The sequence below is a fragment of the Echinops telfairi genome, unplaced genomic scaffold (assembly GCF_000313985.2).
Source record: "Echinops telfairi isolate 266 unplaced genomic scaffold, ASM31398v2 ScPeMD7_7138;HRSCAF=8121, whole genome shotgun sequence".
In the NCBI taxonomy this organism is placed as follows: Eukaryota; Metazoa; Chordata; class Mammalia; order Afrosoricida; family Tenrecidae; genus Echinops; species Echinops telfairi.
In genome coordinates this window covers 211,008-226,866 of record NW_022111038.1, presented here as the reverse complement: position 1 = coordinate 226,866, position 15,859 = coordinate 211,008, and the positions used below count along the sequence as shown (strand labels likewise).

Here is a 15,859-nt window from a genome sequence, read left to right as displayed (position 1 = left end):
CCCCCCCCCATTTAGTGGTTCCTTTGGTTATCTTAAGTCAGTGTTATTTTTTTCCTGACATGAAATTGAAAAGAAAAAACCAAAAAAGTACAGTCTGTGAACCTTAAAGGTATAAATCCGTTGGCAAATAAACGTGGTTGGACTGAAAATTCATGGAACCACCAGACAAGCTGCTGTTTGAGCTTAATACATATTCATGAAGGTGACAACCATCATTCAGTGAAGCACAGTGTGGATTGAAATATCAACCACAATAAACTGGCAGCTTTACTAAAAGTCAGGGGCCATTTAGAAAGAGGTATATAGAGGAAAGAGTTCCAGCCAATTATTTGATGAGAATTTTTGTTTTCATTTGATAAGCATATCTTTGAATATATTGTTCTTTTGACTCAAACTAAAATATTCTTGTGGTGCCTTCAATTTGCCCTGTCAGTCGTATCTGATTTGAAGCCCGCAAAATTAGGCCTCTGCAACCCTTGGTATTGGAGATCTTGACAGAACCATCTAGGCTGTTTGATGAATTTTTAAAGCTATTTAAAGATGGGAAGAGATGCAGTTTCTCTGGATTTTAAGGGTAGTTTGAACTAAAAATATTAAACCAGATGTGTTCTGAGGCCCCATACTATTTTTGTTCATGTCTCAACACCAATACAATCTCCTCAGAATGTAGATTCTGTGAAAGCGAAGGTCCACAGGGCTGAAGGAATCCAGAAATAAATCTCATTCAAATTATTTAATTCCAATCTTTTAAGTGTCAAGCTCAAAATGACTCGTTGCCATCCAGTTGATGCTGACTAATGGCAAGTCCACGTGATGCAGAGTGGGGCTGCGCACCCTAGGGTTTTCATGGCTACGCTCTTCCTGGAAGTTTGTTGTCTGGGTGGATTCAAACATCCAGCTTTGAGGTTCCTAGTCAAGTGTTTAACTATTGGAGCTGCCCAGGGACTCCTTGGTCAAGATTCTGTAGCAGTTATTTTATCATCTGAGGGTTGGGAGGCTACCGAGTCTTTTAGGCCCCATAGCGAATCCTAGATCGTTTACTACTAACACACCTGTGGGAATACAAAGTTCCTTCCTCATTTGTTCAACTACACTTTGGGGACCTTCAATGAACCAAACATTGTAAAACTGGCTGTGGTATGACCACCCAAACCCAAACCAAACGCACATTTCATGACTTGATTCTGACTCACAAAGCCTCCATAGAGTTTCCAAGATTGTAAATTTTTATGGGAGCAGACAACCTCATCTTTCTCCAGCACAGTTGGCTGGTGGGTTTGAACGCCAGGCCTTGAAGTTAGCAGTCAAATTGGCAACCAGGTTCCTTAGTATTACCATATGTAATTTCTAGTAAAATAAAACGTATTATAAAATATTTTTTTAAGTTCTAGGCAGTGGCATTATTTTGTTATTATGAATGATATATTATAATTTTAAAAATTCCCCCAATGTGTTCACCATTATTCTCTAATTTATTTTGGGGCTCGTGAATTTATCATGACTCTGGATCTCTAAAATAAAATAACTTACACATTGCAATTGTATGAGTTTGTCTTTGTAGCTAGGATTGATTAGCCATGTGAGTAGATAATAAGCATTTTTGATAAATTATTTTGATATAATATGCCATTCTATAAAATCTGGAATTACATTGAAAACATTTTAGTATATGGATATTTCTCAGTATATGAATGTATAGAGATGTGCTAGGCATTCGATTACAAGTATCCAGTGTGCTTGGGTATACCTAGTTGCTAGTTCATCTAGCCTTTAATGTGTTACCTAATGGCATATATAGAAGGTATACAGAAATTCATTATTAACACTAAACATGTTTAGTATAATAACTGGAAGTTTCTAGTTTTCTTTAAAAGCAATTACTTTTTTCCCATGCATAGCAAAATATATGAAAATGTGAAGTAAGTATGGGCTATAAAAGAAAATATATTGTAGATGAATATAAGTTAAAGGTAATGGGTCTGGCTAAAATACAGATTTTGATTTAATTACCACAAATATTAGTAAATATTAATATCATGAGTAACTGCAAAATTCATGCAGTTACTCTACCCACTGGGTGCTCAAATATGCACTATTTGGCTACATTTAAAAATGTGTGCTGGGATTTAATTTTACCCATATTTTTTGACACACTGATTATGGAAGCTTTTCCTGAAATAATGATCATTCTAGAGCCTCCTTTGCATATATGCCAGGTAAAACTGTCTTTTATAAGAAAAATTATTTCAGAGATGCTTTTCTAGGTGATGGCTAGAAAATATAGTCAGGAGACATAATAATCTCATTAATTTAGATTGTTGATGATCACAAGTGGAAAATCTGTCAGCTTGAAATAACGCTAGCTAAATGTTTTTTGTTGTTTTTGACATGCTTATTCCAATGGTTGGCTTGTCTCACTTATAATTCAGTTCAGTGCTTCTTGGTGCTCAGAATGTTCTGCCCATCTCTTCTTCTAGAATGTCTCTTTCTCCAAATACTATTTTAAGGCTTGTGACAACAAGGATTGTCTTGGTGTGCCCACATAGAAAATAAGAAGCTCAACAAGGCAAAAACCTTTCTTCTGAGAAGTGAAGTACATGCAATCAAAACAGACACCTAAAACCCTCTCTACCCAGGGCCACAGAGTCACTTAGCTAATTAATTCCTTACCATATGCAGTGCCTGGCACTCATATGAACTCAATAAATGGATGATGAATGAATCATGGAAAGATGGCTACGATCTGTGGCTCAGAATCTGGTGGGGGTAAAACAGATTAGTAAACAACTAACAAATGCAATACAAGGCTAAGTAAAAAAAAGCCTTGCAACTAGTGTTCCAGTTCATGCATGCATGGGCTTATTCCAAATGTAACGTGTTTAAACACGTCTATGCTATGTGGATAGCTGCAGATAAGTGCTCTCAGGAATACACTTGTCTTCGACTTGGTAGGATACCTTTTAAAAAGGTCCATCAAACCATGACTTCTTAAGGGATCTGTTGGGCCAGTTCCATTGAAGGCCAAGTGGTTAGCTAAGAAGGATTATAGCAACTGTATTTTTTTAGTTCTAAGGAAGTCATCTTGATAGATTTTCTTGCCGCATACAGGATCATCATGGAAACTTCATTGTGAAGAAGTTTTTAAAATGAAAACTATCAGTAAGAAGGTGGCCAGGAAAGTTCTGCTGAGGAATTTCCTTCCCCCCAGCCCCCATCACAACAGCATACCTGCTCATCATTAAAGGGTAGCAAGATCTGCCCTATGAGAATTTCTTTGGGGAAACCTTATCTCACACACTTAAGACCTGATGTTGGCCTTTTGGACTTCTTTTTGTTCCCCAGACTCTAAGAACATTTGAAAGGAATACAACTTTTAAATCCTCAGGGATGTCCAAACATAATAAAGCATAATAAAGCATGCCAAGTTCCTTAGGAGAGGATTCTAGAGATGGAAATACCACCTTCAGAGGTACATAGATCCAGAGAGAAGATATGTCAAAAAACAACTAGCTTCACATTTTAATATTTTTGTTTAGTAAGCATGCCCATGAGTTTACAGCAGTATATTTTGACTTACCCATATATTTCTTAAATCTCTCTCTGAGATATGCAGAGCAAGTTTCATGACTACAAAGCTATGCCCCAAATCAGTAAAGGGACACAAGTTAACACTCCAAAAATTGCCATGCTGTAGGTAGGCAGGCTCTCCCCCATGTCCTTGGGGCCCATGTGGAGGGTAATTTTGCCCTCACAGATAGCTAGGGTGTCACCAGAAGGCATTGTGAATGCACTGTTTCATCCCCTTATCGGAATAGCAATGAGGTTCCAGTTTGGGGTTGGTGGTTAGTATTATAATATAAATGGTTTCTGTAGCCCACCTCATTCAAACTATAAAAGGATCCCCCAGAAGAAACTTGTCAGCAGAAACATTTCTTTTCACCCAGCTGGCCTCTACTAATAGCAGTAGTTCATCCTCGTGTGTAAGCCCCCAATGCAAAAAAAAAAAAAAGAAAGAAAGAAAAGAAATTGGCATTTGTCAGATTGGTTCTCAGTCAATTTTTTAGTCTCTTCTTAACGACAGCTGTTCACTTTTCCAGTACAGTGGCCACATCATATTTCTTATTGTGTACCTAGCAATAATAGATATGACAGAGTTCTCATAACTGGCATCCAGTTCATCCTAAGGCAGTGCCTCTATCTAAATCCCCTTTTGTCTGTTGTCTGGTTTTGTACTGTCTTCAGATCATTTTTATACTTCCTAGAGCTTTGGAATGATTTTTGGTTTTGTCGTGTGTGTGTGTGTGTGTGTGTGTGTGTGTGTGTGTGTGTGTGTGTTGTGTGTTTGCCTTCCCCAAAGAACTTTAATACAAACTGCAGAAAGTTTTTGTCTATTGTAATTCAGATTGTAAATAATAATTTGTTAGTGGTTTTTAAATTGCACTCTTGTTTGTTGCCATCAAGTTGATTCTGATATCTGGCAACCCCCATACTTTACAGAGTGGAACTGCTCTCCAGGGTTTTCTGGGCTGTAATTTTAACTGAAGTAGATCGTCAGGTCTTTGATTCCACAGTACCTGTAAGGTAGTTTCTCTCTTTAGCATCCTATGTGTCACAGTGGTATGGCTGAAGATGTTTTGAGTCTAGAGTTCAACAGGAAAATCAGAGTCCAGCTTCAATACCAAACTATAATGAAGTTGTTCATCCCATTTATCTTTAGAATCTTTGTTATCTCCCATGGAACAAAAGCAATCTACCCTTTGGTTTGAACAATTTATAATATTACTTCCCAACAATTAACTTTATATAGTCAGGCACACAGTTGCTAGCTGAGAAGTGGCAGTTCCACTGACCGAGTCATCTGAGGAAGAATGACCATGTGATCTGCTCCAGTAAAGATAACATCCAGGAAACCGATGAGGCAGCCCTATTCTGTCACATGAAATTGCTGTGATTTGAAATCAACTGGATATCACCTAACAACAATAACTCTCCTTTTAGTAATTCTAGATTAAATAAAATAAATTGATTGCTTTATATCAGTACTTTATTGGCAAATGTTTTGTTCTCCAAGTTATTTCCTCTATGAAAATTCATTTGGAGACTTAACTAGTTAGTTCTATCAATTCCACCTTGAAACTATCTTCTAAAGCTGTGCTTTTTGCAGATACTGTTATTTAAGTTGGAGCACTACTGGCATAGTGGTTATGCCTTGGGCTACTAACTGCAAGGTCAGGAGTTCGAAACCAACAGCCGCTCTACTGTAGAAAAACGGCTTTCTATGCCCATAAAAATTACAATCTCAGCAACTCACAGGGTTAGTTCTACCCTGTTCCCTAGGGTCACTATGAATCAGCATCAAGTTGATGACAGTGACTTTGGCTTTTGGTTTGTTATTAGTTCAGACCTCTTCCTCAAGTACCTCAGTTCTCAAATTACTTTCACTATTGTGTCTTACTTGTCTATGGTAACAACTGACTCAAAATATTTAGATGACAGAAATCCAAGACAGCTAAAGCCTTCAGGAACAATAATGGGAGTAACAATTCCCTGAGGCACAGGAAGAGGGCGGGGAGGGGTGAAGGGGATACTGATGGCAACAAATGTATAACCCCATTCAAGTGGAACAAACAACAGAATTGTAGGTAAATGGATACATTGGATGGTGTAAGATATGGAAAATAATAATAATATATTAAGGGTTCATGGGGGTGGTAGGGTGGGAGAGGGAGGGGACAAATGGAAACTGATATTAAAGATTTCCAAAAGAAAGAAAACCTCTTGAAAATGATGGCAGCAATTGTAGACCTCTGCTTGTTCTAATGAAACTATGGATTGAATGGTTTGCACTCAACTGCTAGTCTAAAGGTTAGTGATTGGAGCCCACGCAGTAGTACTTTGGAAGAAAAGGCTTCGAAATCTGCTACCATAAAGATTGCAGCCAAGAAAACCCCATGGACAGTTCTACTCTGTAACACATCGGGTCAGCATGAATCCGAATTGCCAAGTCTTCCAGCACACACAGTATAGACTATTGACCACACAATATTGGAATTATTGAATATGGTGGTGATGAGGGAGTTTGGGGAGGAGGGAGTTAGAGTAAAGCTCAGAATACTAGAACCAACATAGGAATTAATAACTCTTCTAGGTTTGGGGATACCAATATCCACATAATCTCATTGTCTAATTCTGTGACCTCTTTTTTCCCCCAAAACTGGGGGGTCGAGGTGGGTAAATGAACTCCAAATTCCCTTCAAATTGTCAAATGTCATACAACTTTCAATCTCATTTGTCTCTGAAGCAAAGCAAATGAGTATGGCAGCTGATTAGTATCATGTTTCCTTAATTAGTGGTAAAAAGAATAGTTACATATATTGACACTTTCTTGAGATCTGAACTTTTTTTTCCCCTTTGAAACCGCTATGAGAGTTGAGAAGGGATTTTTACCTGGGAAAAACTATTTACAAAGGCAGCGCAATCTTTCCCATTTGGTTTTGCTATTACTTGCCTTTTTCTCTGTGATTCCAAGAAGAGTAAAATAATTCCGTGGCATAAAAGCATCTTAGAGTAATTTTCTTCTGACCGCAGCACAATGAAGATTTATCTCTAAGCTTTCCAGGTGACTGGCAGAGGAGCCTAATGGAGTCATATTTCCTCATTCGTATTACATTATATTATATCCCAAAAGCCCCACTCCCCCAAACTCACACATATTTTTGCTAAATAAAACACATCAAAATGAATATTAAAAGCTATCTAGGTAAACATCCCATTTCAGGGATTCATTGCAACAATGGGCTGACACAGAAAAGATTGTGAAGCTGGCACAGGACCAGCGAGTACTTCATTATGGTGTACACGGGGTAGTTATGAGTCAGAACTGACACAATGGCACTGAACAACAGCAGACAACCACCCCATTTCAGGAAAGGGCCAGTTCACAAAAGCAGGGTAAGGAGTTTAGATGTAGTTCATATCAGTTATTACTTGTCTGCTTAAAATCCCCAAGTAGCTATCTAACACATGTAGAAATAAAATCCCAACCTCTTACCCTGTGTTTTAGGCCAAGTTATTTAGAGAAACAAATCCAGTGACATCTATGCATAAGAAAGAACTTTAAATCAAGAAGAAATTAGATATCAAGAAGCCTTTCCAACCCAGTCAAACTCAAGTCCGTAAGTCTGATATTAGTCCATAAATGCCACTTTGGACTCCTGTAACCACATGCTGGTGATGCAGAGTGATGAACCAGGTGGCAGGAAGATCACAGGCCAGTGGTGCAGAATTGCGTACATCCAATGTTGGTAGAAACATGGCAGGGTAGTAGTATCTCTCAGTGTCGGCAACAGTGTCCCAGCAAGTAGGAAAGCAAAGTGACAGAGAGAGAGAGAGAGAGGGAGGTTCCCAGGTTCTCCACTTAAAAAAGACCACAGCCCCAAAGAAGGATTATCAGGCTGTGACTTGATTGACACGCTGGATTCCACCCTGACACTTTCTTTCATCTTAAAGCTGACATAAAATCATTTAACTACCACACCCTGGTTTACAAGACCTTCCATAAGTGGACCCCTGGCTGTTTGCCCAACCTTATCTCATGGCACTACCTCTCTACTGTGCCCTTTTCTACTGCCACCAAAGTATCTTCTGGCTGTTACTCCAAGGCATGGCATGGGCTCCGGGATGTGGGCTCCTGCACATGAGCAGGCTCCTGCGACAGTGGGTTTGCAATGGTCTGCCCTCCCCATCACTTTTCCCTCAGGTCGTGTGTAAAATATCACCATTCCAGAGAGGCTAGCTCCTATTGTGGATCTCAAAGAGCAGCCTACCTCCTCTGCCTTGTTTTCCTGTTTTATTGTATTCTTATGGTATTTGGCAAGGCCTGACACTGTACTCTATATTTAGTTGTTAATGGGTTACCGTCCATGAAGGAAGGAACTCTTGTCTCTTGAGTTACTACTCACATTAGAAATGTTCAGATGCTTGCTGAATGTACTAAATGACTACGTTTACTAAATTTACTACATTTACTAAATGAGGAAATGACCTCCTATATGTAACTCAACTCCATATTTCAATCATATCCTGGCAGGCTCAGTCATAATTTGATTAGAGACCACAGTATCCAAACATAAGGGAACTCCTGCTTGTTTGTAAAACCTACTCAGTAACTGTTAGGAATCCTGGTGGTGTAGTGGGTAAAGCACTTGGCTGCTACCCCAAAGGTTGGTAGCCTCTCCAAGGTAGAAAGATGAAGCATTCTGCTTCTTTAATGTCTTACAGCTTTGAAAACGCTGAGATAGTTCCACTCTGTCCTACAGGGTCACCATGAGCCGGAACTGACTCAATGGCCCTGGGCTTTCAGAGGTGTTAGCAACTGTGGTGTGGAATCTTTTGTTTTTTCTTTTTTTGGCGGTTCATGGTTGATAGTAATTGACTTCTTGTTAGTTTTCAGACATTTAAAATATGAAGTCACCCTTTCTCTCATAAAGGCACAAAGCCAGTTGACTTTTTTTTTTGGTAATTAGTAGACATTTTAGCATTTGCTAGCTGGAAATAGATGCAGTGTGGGTTTTATAATGCTGTCATATGAGTCCTAACAATGACTTACATGTGTTTTGGAGACTTTTAGCACTACAAAAAGGTATTATTTATGTTTCGGATGAAGAGAGAGTCTCCTTTAGTGGCCCTGTCATCTCTCCATGCTCCACGGTGGCAGTCTGAGAGAGCAATGCTGGCCTCGAGCAATGTGGAACTACTTGACAAAGGTGTTTAGTCTTCTTCTATCCAGTACCAGATGGACTATTTGACCTCTCATCACAGTCTTAGAGAAAGTAATGATTGTGAGCTATCATACTCTGATGAATTTGCAGTAATTTCTCAGTTTTATGCTAGAAAATAGATGACAGATACAAGCTTTCTAGGAACACTGGCTGTATTGGAAATATTTCTTTTTGCTAGTTGCTAAGAAGAGATTTTAAAGCTTAGAATTCTAGTTTTATTAACTGCACCACTCATCCCACCATTATTTTTTTAAGTGTAATAAACTCTTACCATGTTACTATATTTAAATGTGTTCTTAACTTCATTTTTCAAGCTTTCCTTGTTCTTGTACTTCTGGAATTTATAGTCTTTGGCAGATGATTTAAACAGTGATCATTTTAACCACAGACAAAAACCAAACTCACTGCCACCAAGTCAATTCTAACCCACAGCGACCCTATAGAATGGAGGAGAACAGTCCCTGTGAGTTTCCAAGACTGTAACCCTTTACGGAAGGGGAAAGCCTTAACTTTCGGCCACAGAGCAACTGGTGGTTTTCAAAATGCATCACCAGGGCTCCTTGACCACAGACATGGGGCTTTCAAAAAGCTTAGCAGGAATGGAATGAAAAGATAATGGAATGTTTCCATGAACTTGTTGAAACTTCCTCATATTTACTTTACACGCCAAAGGTGGGTAAACATTTATTGTACATGGCAGATAGTAAATTTCTTTGGCTTTGTGGGCCCTATGCTTTCTGTCACAACTTCCTAGCTCTGCCTTTGTAGCACAGACAATATCTAAATGAGTGAACATGGCAGTGTTCCAATATGACTTTTCTTTTCCCCAAAGCAAGCAGCAAACTTAATTTGGTGATTTGCCAACCTCTGTTATATATAACTATACCTCAAGTTTTTTAAGGGAAAAGATTGTCTGTTTCTTGAGGATGACCGCTATCAGAGGAGGGAATGTGGCAGATGCAGCCCATAGATTCTAGTTAAATCGATATACTGTACATAAAATGCAAAGTATGTAATAGTTGATCAAATGGGAAGTTACAAATTTTGAATGGGAAATAGCAGTTGTGTATCCCAGTGCCTCCCATATAAAAACATCCACAGGACAAATACTACTTTGCCTTTAGAGAACCATGGAAATATCTTGCTCATCCTGATAAATTAGTTTGTGTGTCTCGGCTATAACTCATCACATTTTCCTCTTATCCCTGACTCTGAGAAATAAGGGCTATGTTTTGGACTCTTTGAAGGCGTCCCTGGGTGTGGGTGGCCAAAATTGTTGAAAACATAGCTGCTAACTGAAAGGTTAGGAGTTTGAACCTGCCCAGAAATAGCCTGGAAGATAGGCCTGGTGATCTGCTTCTGAAAGCCACATCCTTGCAAACTCCATGGAGCGGTTCTCCTGGAACACATGAGGCCACCGGGCAAACAGCTCTAACAGCAATTCACTTCAGCCTCATCATGACCCTAAATGAGAGAGTAGAACTGGCCCATAGAACTTCCTAAAATACCATCTTTGCTGTGCTGATCTCGCAGTCTTTTCTCCATTGGAGCAGCTAGTGAGTTCAGACCACTAACATCCGAGCTCTTAACCATTGTGTTAATGAGGCTCTAGAATGACAACACGGTAGCCATGCTTTTCTAGTACCATTCTCTGCCATGCCTGCTTGACTTAATTTTCTTTTGAAATACAGTATTACGTGTATATGACTGTTATATGAAACAGCAAATTGAGAAGGGCTTCCTCATGGAGTTATTTGAGCATCGTGTTGAATATGAAAGATATGTACTGGATTAGAGGAAAAGAATAAAAGCCATTTGGAATCCGAATGAAATAAGCAAAGGCATGAAGCTAGAGTTTACTGAAATCTTGGGCTAAGTTATATGATATTGAGAAACAACAACAGCAAATGTCTTGAATTAAAGCAGGGGTGTCAAAGTTGGCAGTCTGCGGGCCGCATGTGGCCCCCGAGGTAATTTTTTGTGGCCCGTGATGCTTTGAAATAAAATGAAAATAGAAAAATTGTTATCAAGAAAATAGCACTTAGGGGAGATTGAGGCAATACCGTGCACACAATTCCCTCGTTACATTTTGTTTCAGAGCATCATGGGCCACAAAAAATTTACCTCGGGGGCTGCATGTGGCCCACGGGCCACCAGTTTGACACGCCTGAATTAAAGGTTAACTAATTTCATCAATAGAAAGTAATTTGACTTCCCTGATTCCTCAAAAGTACAACTCAGGGCTTCAGTTAATATTGGGGTCAATAAGCTCAGAGAAAGATTATGTATTTGAATCGTTTAAATGTGTCTAGTTCCACTTGCCAAAATCATGATGATTTTATTTATCACTATTTTGGCAAGTGTTAATCAATAAGCTTTGTGTCATTTCATGCTGTATTTAGAGATAAGTGTATCTTTTGACTGTGAGTAATTAACAGTGTAAAGATAAAGGGTGACAATCACTATATCGTCATATAAATGATTATATATTACACTAAGTATTGCAGCAAGTACTAAAGTAGCAATTGACTAATAATTAATAGGATACTTATTACTATATTTGAAACAGTTTGAACAAAAGTTTAGCATTTTAAAGTTTAATATTTAAAGCTAATATTTTAAAGGTCGTCCTCAGATTATGAATAAGCTCTGTTCCTAAGTTGTCTTTAAGTCACATCAGAACAGTTAGATATGATTCACATCTAATGTCAGTCATCCAGATGTTTCTTAGTATATGAGTATAGTTTAGGAGTGTACCTTTCTATGCATGAAAAATTAAACATTTCCAGGTAAATTAAATGTCATTAACATAATGCCATAATGGCAGTGTTTTGGTGTGGTCCTAAAGTAGCACATCTTTGTTATTTTGAACCATTGTATGTACGTCAAACTTTTAGTACAGACTTTACAAAGTTGGTTTGTAGCTATGGTTCACGGCAAACCAGTTGTACCTAAGCCTGATGTTTATAATCAGGAGACAGTCTATATACCTTCTAGAATAAACAGGGGCTTTTAAATTTGTGCATTTTGTGTGTGTGTAGTTAAAAAGTCATTTTCATAAATACGTATGTTTATATGTTTTTATAATTTAATTTTCTATAAATAACAGTTTCCTAATTTTGCTTTTAATTTTCTTTCAGTTGTTTTGCAGGTTTGCAGCCTGGTCCTCTACCCCATCAAGTTCATTGAAACTGTGAGCTTGAAAATTTACCATGAGTTCAATTGGGGTTATGGCCTAGCCTGGGGTTCAACTATATTTTCGTTTGGGGGTGCCATCCTTTATTGTCTCAACCCTAAGAACTACGAAGACTACTACTAGAACCAACAGTGTCGAATTGAAAACAAACAAACAAAAACCCAACCATCCAGCCATCTAACAAAAGGATTACGTCTGCGTCTTTTCTAACTCAGTATTTTCTAAAACACTTGTGGAGCTTCAAGCAGTTTGCTCAGTTTGATTTACTATCTTTTGCCTTCGGCTGTCAACATCATAACCAGCTTTTACATCCATTTTAGGAACCTGCGCAAATTAAGAGAGCTGATTAGACATAGGCAAGTGCTGAAAATTTCCAATATGTTCATGTCATTTTTCTTGACAAGTAAAGGGTCTATATGACAGCAACCATTGTGAGAAGCTAGTTGGAATGAGAAATGCCTGAATATCCTATTGCCTGCAGGGGAGCAGCTGGCATAAGCAACATTTACAAGTTTCTTGTGCTGACAAGGATTCCACTGTTAGTCTTCATTGCCTACTTATCCTACCCAGTGACTATTTAGATCTTTGGTTATTTGCCTGAGTGAGCTCCTGGAATGTCAACTGCCCTTCAGTCATCTAACGGGAGTTATGAACTTAGCTGTTAATGGTATATATCCCGCCTTCAAGAACACCCGTTTTACTGGGAACTGATGCTTTGGCAGTCTGCATCTCCCTGGAAAGAGAGTTAAGACTTTTCATTAGGTATGGTGAGAAATGGTACCTCAATCAAGTCTAGAACGGGGGGGAAATTGAGTGGCTCTGCTTTCCCTGGGCAACAAGAAAGAAGTATGCATGAGTTGCTTCTGTCCAAAGTACCCTTTCATTCATCTACCAAACACTGCAGCAAACACTTGTGCATATGTAATGAGCTTAACTATTTTTATAGAAGGTCAACCATTAGCAGAAATGGTACAAGTTCTTCCCTAGCCCTCTCATACTTCCCGCTCACACATAAAACTGATATTTGCTATAGTGACGTTGTTTGAACACTAACCTTGTACACGTTGTTAAGACGTTTAGATTGGTATTCACCCTTATTTACCATGCAAAGTACATAAACCTTAAAGCTTATGATCAGTGTTCTCTACTCAATAGACTGTCATAAAAAGAAAAATGGAAATGTTAGTCTGAAAATTAATGATTCTTTGGTAAGCACTGTAGTTCAAAAGAGACTAGCAATTAGAACGATCATTTTGTTTAAAATTCACTAAAATAGAAAGCTATTTTTTTCAAGTATTTTATGTCATTTAAAAAAGAGAGAGAATAGCAATAGATTTGTATAAATGTCTCAGTAGAAGTATAGAATGTGTCTGAGTATCACCTAGTCCTCTGAAGTTAACTGTTGGGCTGACTGATCTGTGCACACAATTATGATGCATTTAGATGAGGGGAATCTTGTTGACTATTCAAATGGAAGGAATTGTCAAAATAATAGGGAATACGTTTGCAACTAAGGTCACACTGCAAACTTGTGATAATTGTTTCATATTGCAAAATTTGAATAGTTTAATTATAAACCTATTTTTATATCTACTATACAGTTCTAATATAAAGGTTATAAATAGTTATTTTTCTTAACAAAGACACTAAAACAGTATGTCCTGGTTTTGGCCCTTTTGCAGAAAGAAGCACTGGAGAAATCATTTAAATGCACCTATGTGTGCTACTATATTGCAAACTCCATTAAGAGCAGGATGGCATCAACAGTCTTTAATTATTTGCTTTATCTCCCAAGGCAGAGTCTGCTTTCAGCTTGTCTTAAGAACTGTTGCCAAAAACAAAACAAAACAAAACAAAAAATTAGAACATTTTATTTTATTACTTAAATGCTTAAGAAAAACTTATCTCTTGACTTTTCTATAGAATCACAAAGTAAATACGAAATACCAGGCTTATTCTTATTTGACAGTGGTAAGTGAAAGTGATTAAATGCATCGGAGAGAGAAATCTTTGTAGAAGTGTATGATTACTATAATCATAAGAAAGTATGAGTGGAAATTTTCCAGAAAGATATTAGTATGATAGAATCTTTTTGAAGCAATTTTCTTGAGAAATCGTAAAATCTGGGGCAGACTGTCTTGCAGTTAATTTCATATTATCAGAGCAACATGAGAAATACAATATTTGGATAGGCGTTTTGGCTACTAAACACCCTCTGTTGTGAGAGGATCACTTTCTTTCTAAGTAATGGAAGAACAGTATTTCGGTGCTGGCATCGATGGGGCACTTTTCTTAGTCCTAGGAGAGGATGCAATGTGCTGTTAGAACAATATCACATCTTGAGACTTACCAAGTGTTCATTCTCTGCCAATGTGACAAGCTGGGAAGTGACAGAATATGTGATAGATTAAGACACACATATCTACAACTTACTGAAGAGCAAATTTTTGTGTGTAACTTCCCCCCTCCCCCACTTTTCCCTACTATGTTTCTGTCTCTACTAATATCTGGAAGTATTTCATTACTAACAAGCTTAGTTCAATATAAAAATTGTTGCCTATCTGGTTTGTCTATCAGAATAAACAGAAGTGTATTCACCTACATTAATATTATATCTTTGCAGCTTTAGGGTATCTGATGTTTTCCTATAAACAAGATTGTTAACCTCGAGCCCATGGTTTATCATATATGTGTGCATAGTATTGATGTATGTCACATACATGTGTGATGTACATATATGTTACATACACATCCACACAGCATAAAGTACACAGCAGGGCTAGTCATTGGGATTTCTTGCACAACTATTTAGCTTTTTGTAAGTTCAACGTGTAAATTTTAAAGACATAAATATAGAGAGACCTATGTGTTTGAAATATAAATGAAATATATGGATTAGCATGTACCTGTATATTATTAAACATGCAATGAACTGACTGGTAAGTGATGTCTAATCATATGGCTAGCAATGTAATTTATTCAGACTGTATTTTTGTACAGAGCAGCACACACTAACCTAAGCCTTTGTGTCCTCTTTAATGCCTAAAACTGTGCCTAGAAATTTCATCTGTCTTAAATAAAATATACGTCATACTGTTTATGCTATTACTTTCACTACTGCTGTTCTATATTTATTATTTTTAAATATATGACATGTTTACTACTTAAATATGAATTCATGATATCGTGGTTATTCTTTTTTTTTTTTTAACAGTCATCTGGGGGAAACCTGGTTTACCACTCCAGTGGTTTTGAGTTTGCAGCTTCACAATCAATTCTTCATTTTATGATTTTTGTAGCTGACATGAAGTTATCTATGTGGAAAAATTAAAAATAAAAGTGGTTTCACTGAAGCATCTTGGCTTGAATTTGTATCTTCTTGACTCTATAGACCCTGTAGACAAGACTTCTAATGATATGTTTTCAGTTCATGGTCTCCTTAAAAATGTGTATGTTTTCCAAGACTCCATGGTTGATTTTTGACTTTTCAGAAGTGATTGAGCAGGCCTTTTTTCCGTGGCAACTCTAGGTGGATTTGGACCACCTAATGAGCCCTGGGGCATATTGGTTACAGTTGGGCTGCAGTCCTCGTGGTCAGATTTTAAAACAACCAGCTGCTCCTCTGGAGAAAGAAGAGGCTTTTAACTTTCTTAGAGTTACAGTCTCCGGGGGAAGGAGCACTAGAACTGATTGTGATTATACAACTCATTTTAAAGGGGATGTAATCATGAAAGTATGTGATGTGTGAATACTCTTATCAAGAAAACCACGGGGGTGGGGGGAGTTGAGAAACTAAACTTAACCAGAGGTGGAGGGGAATCGGTTGGCATGTAGGGACCATTGAGTTTATGTCAATGGTTGTAAGATAATTTGGAAAGGATAC

The 15,859-nt window shown here is 37.9% G+C and overlaps 1 protein-coding gene across 1 annotated transcript in view; it reads left to right on the top strand.

Annotated features, from left to right (window-relative positions):
* Positions 1-15,329, top strand: part of TMEM47 (transmembrane protein 47) — a 37,275-nt gene extending 21,946 nt beyond the window's left edge. The window contains exon 3 of the mRNA XM_004717733.2: positions 11,921-15,329. Coding sequence (XP_004717790.1) covers positions 11,921-12,099 — 179 coding nt within the window. The 3' untranslated portion in view covers positions 12,100-15,329. The remainder of the gene's footprint in view (positions 1-11,920) is intronic.
* The last annotated feature ends 530 nt before the right edge of the window (positions 15,330-15,859 follow it).